Source organism: Balaenoptera physalus (assembly GCF_965194825.1).
Source record: "Balaenoptera physalus genome assembly, chromosome: X".
Classification (NCBI taxonomy): domain Eukaryota; kingdom Metazoa; phylum Chordata; class Mammalia; order Artiodactyla; family Balaenopteridae; genus Balaenoptera; species Balaenoptera physalus.
In genome coordinates, this window is record NC_138903.1 from 11,779,910 (window position 1) to 11,796,759 (window position 16,850).

A 16,850-nucleotide genomic window follows, 5' to 3' on the forward strand; every position below is an offset into this window, starting at 1 on the left:
TATACTGTTTTCCATAGTGGCTGCAACACCTTACATTCCCACCAACAGCGTAGGAGAGTTCTCTTTTCTTCACACCATCTCTAGCATTTATTATTTGTAGACTTTTTAACGATGGCCATTCTGAGTGGTGTGAGATGATACCTCATTGTAGTTTTGATTTGCATTTCTCTGATAATTAGTGATGTTGAGCATCTTTTCTTGTTTTTTATAAATTATCCCAATATGTGATTCATTAATATTTAACTTATAATTTACAAAATACTTTGATTTACATATTATTTGGTCTACCTGGTTCTAACCTTACTCTATTAAAATATGTTCTCAGCAAAATAGAGTGTTAAAACACAGTCAAATGATGATATATCACTCCTCTGCTCAAAACCCTGTACTTGGCTTCTCAAGTATCCCACTCAGATGAAAAGTCCAGGTCCTTACGCTGAGGTTAACAGTTCTCTCTGTGGTATTCACTCTCCCCGCAAATCTTCCCTTTTTGCCTATAAAGGGGTCTCAAATTATCACCATTAGTATTACCCATTCAGTTCAGGGCCATTAAAACCAATTAAGTCGTGGGACTTCCCTGGCGGTCCACTGGTTAAGAGTCTGTGCTTCCAATGCAGGGGGCACAGGTTCCATCCCTGGTTGGGGAACTAAGATCCCACATGCTGTGGCCAAAATAAATAAATAAATAAAACCAATTAAGTCAGGTGATCTGGAACATGCACTCTGGCCCTCTTGATCTAGTTCCCTTTACTTCTCAGATCTCAGCTCACTTTCCCGGCTCATTCAGTTTAGGCACCCGGGCCTCCTTGCTCTTTTCCCAACACTGTACCCTTTTTATATATTGTCACATTCAATTTGCTAAAGTTTTGTTAAGAATTTTTGCATCTAGAGCATCTTTTCTTTACTGGCCATCTATATGTCTTCCTTGGAGAAATGTCTATTAAGGTCTTCAGCCCATTTTTCGATTGTGTTGTTCTTTTGTTGTCGAGTTGTATGAGCTGTTTGTATATTTTGGAGATTAAGCCCTTGTTAGTCACATCACTTGCAAATATTTTCTCCCATTCTGAGGGTTGTCTTTTCGTCTTGTTTATGATATCCTTTGATGTGCAAAAGCTTATAAGTTTGATTAGGTCCCATTTGTTTGTTTTTGTTTTTATTTCTGTTGCCTTGGGAGACTGACCTAAAAAATATTGTTACGATTTATGTCAGAAAATGTTTTCCCTAGGATTTTTCCTAGGATTTTTATGGTGTCATGTCTTATGTTTAAATCTTTAACCCATTTTGAGTTTATTTTTGTGTATGGTGAGGTGGTGTGTTCTAAATTCATTAATTTACATGCAGCTGTCCAACTTTCCCAGCGTCACTTGCTGAAGAGACCGTCTTTTTCCCATTGTATATTCTTTCCTTCTTTGTCGAAGATTGACCATAAGTGTATGGGTTTGTTTCTGGGCTCTGTTCTGTTTCATTGATCCATATGTCTGTTTTTGTGCCAGTACTATTCTGTTTTGATTACTGTAGCCTTGTAGTATTGTCTGAAGTCTGGGAGGGAAATGCCTCCTGCCTCGTTTTTTTGCCTCAGGATTGCTTTGGCAATTCTGGGTCTTTTATGGTTCAATATAAATTTTAGGATTATTTGTTCTAGTTCTGTGAAAAATGTCATGGGTCATTTGATAGGGATCACATTAAATCTGTAGGTTGCTTTGGTTAATATGGCCATTTTAACAACACTCTTCCAATCCAAGAGCATGGGATATCTTTCTATTTCTTTGAATCCTCTTTAATTTCCTTATTTATGTTTTGTAGTTCTCAGTGTATAAGTCTTTCACCTCCTTGGTCATGTTTATTCCTCAGTTTTTTTGTTTTTTGGGTTCTGGTGCAATTTTAAAAGGTATTGTTTTTTTACATTCCCGTTCTGTTATTTCATTGTTAGTGTAAAGAAATGCAACAGATTTCCGAATGTTAATCTTGTATCCTGCTACTTAGCTGAATTCATTTATTAGATCTAGTAGTTTTTGTGTGGAGTCCTTAGGGTGTTCTATATATTGAATATAGTGTCATGTCATCTGCATATAGTGACCATTGTACCTCTTCGCTTCCAATTTGGATATCTTTTGTTTCTTTGTCTTGTATGATTGCTGTGGCTAGGACTTTCAGTACTGTGTTGACTAGAAGGGGTGAGAGTGGGCATCCTTGAGTTGTTCCAGATTTTAGCAGGAAGGCTTTCAGCTTTTCACTGTTGAGTATTACATTGGCTGTGGGTTTGTCATAAATAGCTTTTATTATGTTGAGACATGCTCCCTCTGTACCCACTTTGGTGAGAGTTTTTATCATGAATGGATGTTGAATTTTGTCAGATGCTTTTTCTGCATCTATTGAGATGACCATGTGGTTTTTGTCTTTTGTTTATGTGGTGTATCACATTGATTGATTTGCATATGTTGAACCATCCTTGTGAAGTTGGGATGAATCCCACTTGGTCGTGGTGTATGATCTTTTTTATGTGTTGTTGGATTCGGTTTGCTAATAGTTTGTTGAGGATTTTTGCATCTGCATGCATCAAAGATATTGGCCTGTAATTTTCCTTCTTGGTAGTGTCTTTGTCTGGTTTAGGTGTCAGGGTGATGGTGGCTTCATAGAATGTCTTTGGGAGTGTTCCCTCCTCAAGTTTTTGGAAGAGTTTGAGAAGAATCAGTATAAGTTCTTCTTTGTATGTTTGGTAGAATTTGCGTGTGAAGCCATCTGGTCCTGGACTTTTGTTTGTAGGGAGTTTTTTGACTACGGATTCTATTTCACTTCTAGTGATCGGTCTGTTCAAATTATTTATTGCTTCTTGATTCCATTTTGGTGGGCTGCATGTTTCTAGAAAGTTGTCCGTTTCTTCTACATTGTTGAATTTGTTGGCATATAATTGTTCATAGTATTGTCTTATGGTTTTTTGTATTTCTGAAGTATCAGCTGAGATTGCTCCTTTTTCATTTTTTTATTTTGTTTCTTTGGATTCTCTCTCTCCTCTTCTTGGTGAGCCTGGCCAGAGGTTTGTTAATTTTGTTTACCCTTTCAAAGAACCAGCTCTTGTTTTTTACTGATTTTTTTCTATTGTTTTTTAAATCTCTATTTTATTAATTTCCTCCCTGATCTTTATTACTTCCTTCCTTCTGCTGACTTTCGGTTTTGTTTGTTCTTTTTCTAATTCTTCTAGGTGGTATATTAGGTTATTTGAGATTTTTTTTTTTTTTTTTGAGGAAAGCCTGTATCACTATGAACTTCCCTCCAAGAACTGCCTTTGCTATGTTCCATAGATTTTGTATGGTTGTGTTTTCATTGCCATTTGTCTCAAGGTATTTTTTAATTTTTCTTTTTTTTTTTTAATATTCATTTATTAATTTATTTGGTCGCGCCAAGTCTTGGTTGTGGCACATGGCATCTTTGTTGCCGCGTGTGGGATTTCATTGCAGCGTGTGGGATCTTCGTTGCAGCATATGGGATCTTTAGTTGTGGCATGTGGGATCTAGTTCCCTGACCAGGGATCGAACCCAGGCCACCTGCATTGGGCACGTGGAGTCTTAACCACTGCGCCACCAGGGAAGTCCCTAATTTTCTTTTTGATTTCCTCATTGACCCATTGGTTTTTTAGTAACATGTTGTTTAGTCTCTGTGTAATCGTTCTTTTCTCATTTCTTTTTCTGTGCTTGATTTCTAGTTTCATGCTGTTGTGGTCAGAGAAGATGCTTGAAATAATTTCTGTACGCTTAAATTTGTTGAGGTTAGTTTTGTGCCCTAGTATGTGGTCAATCTTAGAGAATGGTCCATGTGCACTTGAAAAGAGTGCATATTCTGTTCTTTTTCTTGGATGTAGTGTCCTGAAAATATCAATTAATTCTAACTTTTCTACTGTATCATTTAGGACCTCTGTTGCCTTATTGATCTTGTCTAGAAGATCTGTCCATTGATGTTAGTGTGTGTTAAAATCTCCTGCTACTATTGTATTCCCGTCAATTTCTCCCTTTATGTCGGTTAGTATTTGTTTTATGTATTTGGGTGCTCCTATATTACGTGCACGTATGTTGATGCGTGTAAAAGCCTCTTCTTGTATTGATCCTTTTACCATTATATAGTGTCCTTTTTATATTTCTTTATGACCATTGTTTTAAAGTCTATTTTGTCTGTTATGAGTATTGCAACTGCTGCTTTCTTGTCATTTCCGTTTGCATGGTATCTTTTTCCATCCACTCACTTTCCATCTATGTGTGTCCTTTGCCCTAAGGTGGGTCTCTTGTAGGCAGCATATTGTAGGCTCTTGTTTTTTAATCCAGTCTGCCACTCTGTTTTTTTTTTTTAATTAATTAATTTATTTGGTAGTGCTGGGTCTTAGTTGCAGCACATTGGCTCCTTAGTTGCGGCAGGTGGGCTTCTTAGGTGCAGCATGCATGTGGGATCTAGTTCCCTGACTAGGGATTTTTATCTGGGAGTGGTCCCTCTGCTTCTGCATTTTACTTATATTTCTCTTACTCTGAATTTAGGAGAAACAATTATCATCTACTGTGGTCTTGGAGCGCTATTTATATGCCAAAGCGTCCCTGCGTAGCTTGTGTGAGTTTAGTATTTTTTTTTGCGTGAGGGCCGTTTTTGGTTTGGATGCTTACCGTCTCTTTCCTCAGTGTGTGCTGGTTGTTATCCCTGTGATAGGGGTGTGCAGGTGTGCGGCCCATGCATCCTCCCACGAGGGCAGGGGAAGTGGTTGGTGCCCGGTTGTGGGATCCTCGGCAGTGGCAGCGGTTGCACCTGACCCCAGAGCTTGTGTAAGCGGTGCCCTGCCACCTGAGAGCGCGCATGGAGAGAGAAACTCCTATGGTGGTCCCGCTCCTCTCCTTGCACGTCCCCAACAACGGCGCCTTGCCTATCTGGCCGTCCCAGGCTTCTTCCCGTACTCCCTCAGTTGTGGCACACCACACCCTAGCGCCCTCAGGCTGTCTCCCCGGTTCTGACCTCTGAAGCCTGAGCCTCAGCACCTAGCCCCCACCCGCCCCAGCAGGGTGAGGGGTGCCGGATGGCGGCACCAACCGTCTGTGCAGGTCTCTGTCTGTTTTGCCCTCCGCAACCCGGTTGCTGCACTCTCCTCCAAGTCTTCGAAGCTCCCCCTCTTTCCCAGCTGATCTCCCCACCAGTGAGGGGACTTGCCAGGGTGCGGAAACCTTTCCTTTTTCGCAGCTCCTTCCTGTGGGCGCAGGTCCTGTCCCGATTCCTTTCTCTCTCTTTCTCTTTTTTTTTTTTTTCTTTATTATTTTATCCTACCCACTCACCTGGCGTTTTCCTCACCCTTTTGGAAGTCTGAGGTCCTCTGCCAGTGTTCAGTCGATGTTTTGTGAGAATCGTTCCATGTGTAGATGTATTTTTGATGTATTAGTGGGAGAAGGTGAGCTCCATGTCCTCCTCCTCTACCATCTTGATCCGATCCCCCAGGAAGTCTTTATATTTGTATATTAACCTATTGTCTGCCTTGTGAGCTTCATCCTCAAGTCTGAGTGTATAGTATTTTGAACAGGTAAACGAAAGGGCTTAGTATGTTTTACCAGATCTTTGTAACCAACTTCATTAACTTTGTTAAATCATTGATATTTAAATAGAATTCAAATGATTATCTGCCAAGCCAGGTGAATTCTTCTGTCACTGGATTGATTTTCCTACTGGGTAACAAATTGAATTTGTAAATGAATCTCCTAAGAATGCTTTGAGAAACAGATACATTGGCAAGTGGCTAGGATGACGTCCTAGAATCCTGTAAGGAAAGAGCTGGCCCAGTTGCTCTGTCTGAAACTTAAGTGCTCAGCAAGGAGTTATCCCCACCCTCCCTTCTCTTGCTGCTGCTGCTGTTAAGGACTCATGGGAGACTCGTTTGCACCTCATGTAGATGCAGGGAACGTGCCGAGGCAGTTTGAGGTGGACGGCCTCCATCCTGCTGGCAACATGCCTCATGTGGAAGGTGCTGCAGCCCCTGTGCCTGCCAGACCTGTCTCCTATCAGTACCCAAGTAAGTTTTTCTTTAACTAACGGGATATGTTAATAATAATATTTAATATTATTTTTCTTTCTGTCTCTTTGCTTCCTTCATGCCTTAAAAAATTAGGAAAGTTAACCCTTTATATTTCAATCTTCAGAAAAGCTGATGATATTGGAGGAAAAGTGATCATCAGACTTCACTTGTCTGGCCCACTTTGTCTCTCCCCTTCCCTTCTCCAGACTCCCCCCTTCCCTTACCAGCATGTGGAGGGGGAGATGGGAGCTTTGGTTTGGGGTTTGGCCAATAGCCAGGTCCTTTTCTCCTTGGACCAAAGTGCTGAAGCCTTATACTGGCAATTCCTCAAGTAAAACCACCTACTAGTCGTTTGCAAACGTTGGGAGAACATCATCCCCCAAACCTATGTAAAGCCTCTTGTAAGCAGTTTGTTTGAAGTCACAGTACTCAGGAATATGTGAGTTGCTGACAGAAGCAAGAGATTTTTGAGAGGGTTGATTTTGCTGATTCCAGCGTAAATCATTCTGGAAAGCACTCTTTCAGGGCAACTTGATCAAGAGCTTTTTCTGTGCTGGGCACTTTCATGGGGGCTGGGAATTCAGCAGTGAACCAGCCCAAGTCTCTGCTTCACGGAGCTTCTAGTGGAAGGGTGGGACGGTCAGCAAGCCATCACCAAGGACCTCCAGTCAGATGGGTACTGAGTAGGGATGGTGGCCACCCGAAAGCGAACCTGATGGGCAGCCGTCTGGCAGAGGTGGGAATAAAAATAATAGAATAAGGGAAACCAACTGAGTAGACAGGCGTTCTGCCTCTGAGATGGAATGGAGATTATAATAATGGCTTTTAAAATGATTATTAAGTAGTGTGGCTACATTTTGATCATTAAGAAATTCTCTGCTGTTCATTTCACCTCTGCATCTGGGCCCAAAGAGAAATGAAAAGGCTGAAACTTGGTATCTTTGAGGTGCCCAGTGGAAAAGCTTCCTTTTTTTTTTTCACTCTTATGTCCAAAGAAGTTTTTGTCCAAGAGGTTTTTGTCTGCCACTCTGCAGCCACAAAGTATACCCCACGGCCAGGAAAGAGCCCTTTTTTCTTCCTTCTTTAACTTTTTGAATTGACACCAAACAGCATTCCTATCTGAGATCACTTTTCCATGTGAGAAAGCGACACCATTTGGGAGTGGCCCTTCTCCCCCAGCAAGGAGGCAGAAGGGTGCGTTTCTGCCTGTGGAAATGACCAGCTGCCCGCCTCTGGTGTTCAAGTTCATGGCCAGGGTCAAGGGACAGAGAAGACTGTTACCTCTCTCCTATTAGGAAAGCTAGCTCAGTTCTGTTGGTGATGTAGAACAGGGCATGGCAAAGAGGTTCAAAGTCCTCTGGTGAGTCTCCGAGTTTGTCTGTTTCTCAGCATTGTTTAGGGGGGAAGAAATGAGGTTGCAGGCCGGAGCTGGAGGAGAAGGGTCAGCGTAGTCTTCAGCGGGATTGGCATGTAATGAAACCTGTGAGGCGCAGGGACTTGTGCTCTGGGCTCTAGGGAGTCGACAGATAATTAAAGCATGGGCCTCGCCTGGAAGGAGTAGAAGTAGTAAAAAGATACACAGGGTTTTGGACGAGGCAGGCACGAAGTACCGTGTGAATATGGCGCTGGAGAGGCTCCCTGTCCCTGTGGGGACACGTAGGTGCGCTTGGGCTGGGGCTCGCGGGGTAGGTAGGGTTTTGTGGGAGAGGTGGCGGGGGAGGGAGCGCGTCGGCTCGGGGAGCCCGCGGACGCGAGGGTGGGAGCAGGCAAGAGCAGCTGGAGTCGGGGGTCGGTGAGTGTGCTGGTGCAGGTATAGGGTGTTTCAGGTGCAGGCGTGGTGGTGATGGGGGGGAAGTCAGTGCAGAAAGAAAAAGGCAGGGTGTCGGGGCCCAGGCTGCCATGGATGTGGACCCTGCCGGAGCAGAGATGGCGCACAGCAAATCCTGGCCTTCAGGGAGTGACTGGTGCTAACGAAGCGGGGTGGCTTGAAGGCCGAGCGACTGGTGTCAGGGAGAGCGTAGACTCTGGTATTGGAGCTGTGCAGGAGATATGATGGTCAGGACCCTCGCTGCAGCAGCGGGAGCAGGAGGCAGAAGCCGTAAGCCCTGGTGGCCGTGTGGACAGAACGTAGGAAGAGCACAGTGAAAGGGACGGGAATGCAGATGGCAGGGCAGTGCCCCGCCAACAGCATGGATGTGAGGCCTGGGCGAGAGGTCAGGACGAGAGAAAATGTGTGGGCATGATCAGGACGGAGGTGGGAACCAAAACCCCAGGGAGGGGTCAGCCCGGAGGAAGTGGGGTGACGGCAAGGTGGCCCAAGCGGGGAAGTGGGGAGGGTGGTGGTTTTGTCGTGCTCCGGGCCCAAGAGACTCGAGTGCCTCTGTGGGAGTGAGTGGCGGGTGGGGAGCAACAAAAGTGCTGAGGAAATAAATGGGGACGAATGTCTGCATCAGAATCCTAAGGATGGGGCGGGCTTGGAAACCAATGCAGAGGCAGAAATGCAGGGCTCGCCTTGGCAAGGATGGAGGAGGGAGGAGATGGGGGCGGAGGGGAGGACAGTGGATGTCGTGGTGCTGAGGATGACCTGGGCTCATCTCAGTGAGGTGAGAGGTGGGCGGGGCTTGCTGCCGGGAGTGGGTCTGGAGCCTCGAAGGCCGTGAGGGGGGAGCAGTTGCTCAAAGCAGGTGCACAGAGGCGGCCGAGAATCACGCGGTCTCCCTGGGGCTTGGCAAGGCCCCTGCCAAAGCCGATCCCGAGTTTGTTTGAAAAATCTGCTGCTGGAAGCTGTTGATTCTTTATTTTCTGTCCCGTTAGGTGTAGATCAGAAACCACTTGGAGAACAGGAGGAAGAAGAAACAATACGGGAACAACAAGCAAAGGAACGAAGTCAGGGAGAAGAGCAGAGGCAGAGCGGGTGGCAAGAAGCTCTGGAAAGGGAACGGCAGGAAGTAGAAAAGCTGGACCAGGAAAGGGTGAGGATGCCCAGTGAGTTCTCTGTCCTAGCTGCTTCGTGGCCCCCCTGCAGCAAGCGCCCTGCTCTCGGGAGGGTGAGTCCTTCGTGTGTCCTGAAGTCCTAGGAGTGGCAGAGAAGTGAACAAGCCACTGGTGGCCTCCGACCCTCTTCTTTGCTGGAGAGCACTGAGGACGGCTGCAGGGCTTGCAGGCCTCGTGCCTTTCCTGGTCCAGGGTAGCATGGCCAGCCCCATTCACGTGCATCCTCATCTGGTCCTGAAAACAGGCTCGTAAACGAGGAGGACCTTGTTTTGCTGTTGATCTCGTTGTAAATGAGGTTGAAAGAAGAGACTCCCAGGGTTGGCTAGCTGGGACTCAAGGAACCCCAGGGAGGTGGCTTCCAGGGCGCCCCTGCCCTCCGCCTTTGGTGCTCTTCTGGCCCTGATTCTGGTCCCAGATGGATGTCTCGGGCCACTTCGCCTGCCTGCTGAGGCTTATGTGAATTAATCTCCTGTGTGGAGGGTCCTTGGCCTCCTGGTTAATCTGGGCTACAGCACGGGACAGTTGAGGCAGATTAATCCCTTCCTTCATTGAGATGACAAGTTTTTGTCCCCCTTTGATAGTAGCAATGACTTCAATTAAAAAAAGAAACAGTTCTCTGGCATGCAGGTTGTACTTAAAGGGTCAGGATTATATTACTGTGCATTTTTCAACCCTTAGAAGTTTTAAAAGATGTCATTGTATATTTCTTATTTTGGTCCTCACCTATTTCAGAGGCTAATTGAAGAATCATTGAAGATGGAAATGGAAAAAGAATTCGAAATGAGCAGTCAGGAAACGAAAGACAAATCTAAATCTGTCTGTAGTGAAAATCTTTTAGAGAAGTACATGAAGATCCTCCAACAGGGTCAAGACCAGGACACCACAGATAAGGTGCCTATGCTGTGGACGGGTGTCTGTGGGTGCGGGTGCCGAGGGCTTCTGTGGTTTACTTGAAACCTGGGGGATAAGGATCTGCCTTCTCCACTGGGGACAAAGGTAAAAGCATAGAAAGTCCAGAGTTCACATTGGAGCCTCAGTACGCTCCTGACAAAATGTCATCCCTTTGGCTTGGGTAGAAGATTGAAGAGATTTTGATTTGTCAAAGTTTGTGAAAGTTGGGATGTCTCTTATTATTTTAAGAACAAGAAATAAATGTAATGAAAGCCCTATGAACGAATACTGAATGCATTAGTCCTAAGATAGTAATATTTTATGTAAGTCTAAAGTACTATGGGTGTTGAGAATGCCTTCCAGGTAGTTTATTCTGATGTGCTTGCTAAATGTCATGTTTAAAAGTCACTGCTTTTTTAGACTCTTAAATTATAAAAATAGTTCTTAGAGAAATCATAAAGTGTTTAATAAAATGAATCCACATCTAATTGCAAAATTCTTCTCCCCGCTCCTTTGTGTCAGAGTTCAAAAAAGGTGGTCATAGAGGGCTCACACGTGGACACACTGCCATCTAGTGACAAAGATGAAAGGTATGGCGTCCCCTACGTTGTGTTCTTGTGCAAACCATTATCCTATTGCTGCTTTTGTCAGCCAGGGAAAGGTTCAGATATTTGAGTCTGCCTTTAAGAAACTGAATCAGTCAAAATGACTGACTTCAAAAAAAAAAAAATCTATTGCATTTTGTAACCTGTGAAATTGCTACTGATGCAGATCGTAAGCAAGGGCAGAAACCCCACAGGGAAGGAGAGCATGACAGAGATCCCTGAATAAACTTAACAAGAATTTAACAAATTTTTAAATTTTTTGTCTTTCCCTAATTTAGTTTGACAGGCTTTTCTCACGAGGAACCAGATGACACTTGGTAACCGTGTTTTTGCTGCGCAGCTTCTTACTCAGATATCGTAACTAAAGGCCTATGATTTCTCTGTGATAAGACAAAATTCTCAATAAAAAATCATGTGTGATCCAGTGTGATTTTTTTTTCATAATTCTATTTGGTACTGTAGTGTATAAATGAAAAATAAGCTAGTTAAGTGACATCTCTGAGGGGGGGTGGGATGAATTGGGAGATTGGGATTGACATATATACACTAATATGTATAAAATAGATAACTAATAGGACCCTGCTGTATAAAAAATAAAATACATTCAAAAAAAAAAAAAGGGACACCTCTTCAGCATGTCTCATTCTTAGGCCCTTCATTACACTGAAATGAGCTGCTATGTTTTTTTTTCCATTTTTGTCTTAGGTTATGTCTACTTGAAAACTTACCTTATTGGTCAAGTTCTAGGCCTGCATTTTGGAAGTTTCAGCTGTGTTCCTTCCTCTGGAAGACATCCCAAGACTTTCAGTGGCTCACCCATCAGATGTCCCTCTCCAGAATGATCTTTAGAAACTACACATCGCCCAAATCTAGGAAACTGCACTCAAATGCAACACCAGCATAACTTCCACAAAGGGAAGAGGGGACTCATTTGCTCGCTCTCCCCTTCCTCTTTGTACCCGTGCGGCTCTCAGCCCAGCGTCTTGCTTGCACGTGGGAGCGTCTCGGAAAAGTTCTTTAATGACACTGCCAGTATAGTCACCAAAAAGTGCACACAGAACTCCTCTGAGGGTGCCTGGCCTTAGGGGTTTTCCAGGACGTGAGACTTTCAGTGCTAACCGGTGGTCACCCAGCATCTAGCACAGGCAGTGTTGGTCTGGGTCTGTCTGCCCAGTAAAACCCTAGAGGATTCCTTTCTCTTTATGTATACAGACTGGGCTCAATTGTTGCCGGCGAAACTTGTTTGGCCGTTAAGTTCCATAACAAAGCGTGAAGGAGATTTGGGGGTGTTTATTATTCCTTAGGCTTCTAAGGAATTTTCATTTAAGTATACCTTTGAAAATAGTGTGAAGAAATAAGTTGTCCAGGCATCGTTCATTATTACACTTAGCCCATCATACATTGAGCCTCATCGCCACCAAGAACTTGGCATCTTCCCTTTCAACAGCACCTCAGATAACTTTTTTTTTTTTCCTTCCAGCTTTGAGATATAATGGACGTATAACATTGTGTGAGTTTAAGGTATGGAACATGTTGATTTGATATACTTATATTGCAAACTGATAAACACCATAGCATTAACACCTGCATCATGCCACATAATTACCACTTGGTGACAACATTTAAGATCTACTCTCAGCAACTTTCAAGCATATGATACAGTATGAACTATAATCACCCTGCTGTACATTAGATCCCCTGAACTTACTCATCTTCCAACTGCAAGTTTTTGCTCTTAGACCAACATCTCCTCTTCCCCACCCCCAGCCCTAGGTAACCACCATTTTTGTCTGTTTCTACGAGTTCAGCTTTTTTAGATTCCACGTATAAGATCATACAGAACTTGTCTTTGTCTACCTTGTGTCACTTAACATAATGCCCTCAAGGTCCAGCCATGTTGGTGCAAATGGCAGAATTTCCTTTTTTCTCATGGCTGAATAATATTCCATTGTGGGTATGTATACCACATTTTCTTTATTCATTCATCCTTTGATGGATGCTCAGGTCGTTTCCTATCTTGGCTGTTGTGAATAATGCTGCAATGAACATAGCAATGCAGATATCTCTTCAAGATCGTGTTTTTTTTTTTTTTTTTAAATTTATATATTTATTTATTTATTTATTTATGGCTGTGTTGAGTCTTCGTTTCTGTGCGAGGGCCTTCTCCAGTTGCGGCAAGCGGGGGCCACTCTTCATCACGGTGCGCGGGCCTCTCACTATCGCGGCCCCTCCCGTTGCAGAGCACAGGCTCCAGACGCGCAGGCTCAGTAATTGTGGCTCACGGGCCCAGCCGCTCCGCGGCATGTGGGATCTTCCCAGACCAGGGCTCGAACCCGTGTCCCCTGCATTGGCAGGCAGACTCTCAACCACTGCGCCACCAGGGAAGCCCCAAGATCGTGTTTTCATTTCCTTTACCCGGAAGTGGAATTGCTAGATCATATGGTAGTTCCAGTTTTAATTTTTTGAGGTAACTCCATAGTGTTTTCATAGTGGCTGTACCAATTTACATTCCCACCAGTGGTGCACAAGGATCCCCTTTTTTCCACATCCTCAACACTTGTTATCGCTTATCTTTTTGATGATAGCTATTTAAACACGTATAAGGTGACATCTCATTGTGGTTTGGATTTGCATTGCCCTGATGATTAGTTAAGTTGAGCGCCTTTTCATGTACCTGTTAGCCACTCGTATGTTGTCTCTGGAGAAATTGTCCATTTAGTTCCTCTGCCCATTTTTTAGTTGAATGGCTTGTTGTTTTTTTTTTGCTATTGAGTTGTATGAGTTCTTTATATATTTGGGATATTATCCCTTTATCAGAAACATGGTTTGCAAATATTTTCTCCCATTCTGTAAATTACCTTTTCATTTTGCTGATTATTTGCTGTGCAGAAGCTTTTTAATTAATGTAGTCTCACTTGTTTGATTAGATACAAAAAGCAAAAATAAAGAAAATCATCATCAAGACCAATGTTTACCCCCTATGTTTTCCTCTAGGAATTTTATGGTTTCAGGTCTTAATGTTCAAGTCTTTAATCCGTTTGGAGTTGACTTTTGTGTATGGTGTAAGATAGGGGTCAAGTTTCATTCTTTTGCACTCGCCTATACAATTTTCCCAACACCACTTATTGATGAGGCTATTTTTTCCCTCTTATATAGTCTTGGCTCCTTTGTTAGAAATCAGTTGACCATATATACATGGGTTTATTTCTGGGCTCTGTATTCTGTTCCATTGATCTATATGTCTGTTTTTATGCCAATAGCGTACTGTTTTGATGACTATAGCTTTGTTGTATAGCTTGAGGTCAGGAAGAATGATGCTTCCAACTGTGTTTTTTCTTAAAATTGCTTTACCTATATGGGGTTTTATTTTATTTTGTGGTGTAATTTACAGTTACTAAGTATAGCATTGTTTTTTCTATTTCTGTGAAAAATGCCTTTCGAATTTTCATAGGGATTGCTTTAAATCTGTAGATTGCTTTGGGGAGAATGGACACTTTAACAATATTCTTCCAATCCATGAGCATGGAATATCTTTCCATTTATTTATATTGTCTTCAGTTTCTTTCATCAGTGTCTTACAGTTTTCAGTGTACAGATCTTTGATCTCCTTGGTTAAATTTATTTCTAAGTGTTTTAGTCTTTTTTTAAAATTTATTTATTATATAGCAGGTTCTTATTAGTTATCTATTTTATACATATTAGTGTATATATGTCAATCCCAATCTCCTAATTCATCCCACCACCACCAACCCCCCTCCCCCCCACTTTCCCCCCTTGGGTCCATACGTTTGTTCTCTACATCTTTGTCTCTATTTCTGCCTTGCAAACCGGTTCATCTGTACCATTTTTCTAGTTTCCACATACATGTGTTAATATACGATATTTGTTTTTCTCTTTCCGACTTACTTCACTCTGTATGACAGTCTTTAGATCCATCTACGTCTCAACTAATGACTCAATTTTGTTCCTTTTTATGGCTGAGTAATATTCCATTGTATATATGTACCACATCCTCTTAATCCATTCATCTTTCGATGGGCATTTAGGTTAGTTCCATGACCTGGCTATTGTAAATAGTGCTGCAATGAACATTGGGGTGCATGTGTCTTTTTGAATTATGGTTTTCTCTGGGTATATGCCCAGTAGTGGAATTGCTGGGTCATATGGTAATTCTATTTTTAGTTTTTTAAGGAACCTCCATACTGTTCTCCATAGTGGCTGTATCAATTTACATTCCCACCAACAGTGCAAGAGTGTTCCCTTTTCTCCACACCCTCTCCAGCATTTGTTGTTTGTAGATTTTCTGATGATGCCCATTCTAACCGGTGTGAGGTGATACCTCATTGTAGTTTTGATTTGCATTTCTCTAATAATTAGTGATGTTGGGCATCTTTTCATATGCCTCTTGGCCATCTGTATGTCTTCTTTGGAGAAATGTCTATTTAGGTCTTCTGCCCATTTTTGGATTGGGTTGTTTAATATTGAGCTGCATGAGCTTGTTTTACTCTTTTTGTTGTAATTGTAAATGGTATGTTCACTTAATTTCTCTTTCTGATAGTTCGTTGTTAATATTCATTGCCTAATTGCTCTGGCTAGGTCTTCAAGTACTATGTTGAATAAAGTGGCGAAGAGTACACATCCTTATCTTGTTCCTGATCTTAGAGGAACAGCTTTCAGCTTCTCACTGTTGAGAATGATGGTACCTGTGGGCTTGTCTGTCATATGTAGCTTTTATTATGTTGTGGCACATTCCCTCTATACTCAGTTTGTCGAGAGTTTTTTTATCATGAAAGGATGTGGAATTGTGTCATCTAATGTGACAGTCATGTTATTTTTATCCTTCATTTTGTTAAGGTAGTATTTTGCATTGATTGACCTGCCCATTTTGAACCATCCTTGCATCCCTAGACTAAATCTCACTTGATCATGGTGTGTGATCTTTTTAAAGTCCTCTTGAATTCTGTTTGCTAATGTTTTGTTGAGGATTTTTGCATCTATGTTCATCAAGCGTATTGACCTGTAATTTTCTTACAGTGTCTTTGTCTGATTTGTGTCTTGGGTTAATGCTAGACTTATAAAATGAGTTTGGAAGTGTTCCCTCCTCTTCTATTTTTTAGAGGAATTTGAGAAGAATTGGAGTTAACTCTTTAAATGTTTAGTAGAATTCACCAGTGAATCCGTCTGATCTTTTTTTTGTTGGGAGATTTCTGATTACTGATTCAGTCTCCTTACTAGTAATTGGTATCTCCAAATTTTCTATTTCTTCATGATTCAGTCTTGGAAGGTTGTATGTTTCTAGGAATTTATCCATTTCTGCTAGGTTGTCCAGTCTGTTGGCATTTAATTGTTCACTGCCATCTCTTATGATCCTGTGTATTTGTGTGGTGTCAGTTGTAATGTCTCCTCTTTCATTTATAATTCTGAGTCCTCTCTTTTTTTTGGCTTGTCAGTTTTGTTTTTAAAAACCAGTTCTTAGTTTCATTGGTCTTTTCTATTGTCTTTTTAGTTTCTATTTCATTTATTTGCACTCTGATCTTTATTTTCTTCCTTTTGCTAACTTTGGGCTTAGTTCTTTTTCTAGTTCCTTGAGGTGTGAAGTTAGGTTGGGTATTGGACATCTTTCTCGTTTCTTAATGTAGACGTTTATTGCTCTGAACTGCCCTACTAGAATTGCTTTTGCTGCATCCCATAAGTTTTGGTATATTGTGTTTCCATTCTCATTTGTCTCAAGAAGCTTTTTGATTTCTCTTGCTTTATTTTTCAATCCATATGTTGTTCAGGAGCATGTTGTTTAATTTTCATGTATTTTTGAATTTTCCAGTTTTCTTCTCATAATCCATTTTTAGTGTCATACCATCGTAGTTGGAAAAGATGCTTGGTATATGATTTCAGTCCTCTTAAATTGGTTAAGACTTGTGTTGTGGCCTAACATACGATCTGTTCTAGAGACTACTTCACGTATGCTTGAGAAGAATGTGTATGTTGCTCCTGGTTGGATGGAATGTCCTCTAAATGTCTATTAAGTCCATTTGGTCCAACATGTTATTTCATCCAGTGTTTCCTTACTGACTTTCTGTCTGGATTATGTATCCATTGTTGAAAGTGGGGTATTGAAGCCCCCTATTGTTATTGTATTGCGATCCAGTTCTCCCTTCAGGTCTGTGTGTGTGTATATATATGTATGTATATAGTTAATATATATATAATACATGTTTTTTGGCTGCACCATGCGGCTTATGGGCTCTTAGGACCCCAACCAGGTATGGAACCTGGGCCTTCAGCAGTGGAAGCACCACGTCCTAACCATTGGGCCACCAGGGAATTCCCTA

General features: G+C 42.3%; 1 protein-coding gene across 6 annotated transcripts in view; it reads left to right on the forward strand.

Annotated features, from left to right (window-relative positions):
* Positions 1 to 10,941, forward strand: part of OFD1 (OFD1 centriole and centriolar satellite protein) — a 61,903-nt gene extending 50,962 nt beyond the window's left edge. For 5 of the 6 annotated variants that reach the window (XM_082446974.1, XM_082446970.1, XM_082446973.1 and 2 more), the window contains 5 exons: positions 5,909 to 6,028; positions 8,846 to 9,078; positions 9,758 to 9,916; positions 10,439 to 10,506; positions 10,800 to 10,941. In XM_082446974.1, coding sequence (XP_082303100.1) covers positions 5,909 to 6,028; positions 8,846 to 9,078; positions 9,758 to 9,916; positions 10,439 to 10,506; positions 10,800 to 10,842 — 623 coding nt within the window. In that variant the 3' untranslated portion in view covers positions 10,843 to 10,941. The remainder of the gene's footprint in view (positions 1 to 5,908; positions 6,029 to 8,845; positions 9,079 to 9,757; positions 9,917 to 10,438; positions 10,507 to 10,799) is intronic. The other variant, XM_082446972.1, reaches the window with a different exon arrangement.
* The last annotated feature ends 5,909 nt before the right edge of the window (positions 10,942 to 16,850 follow it).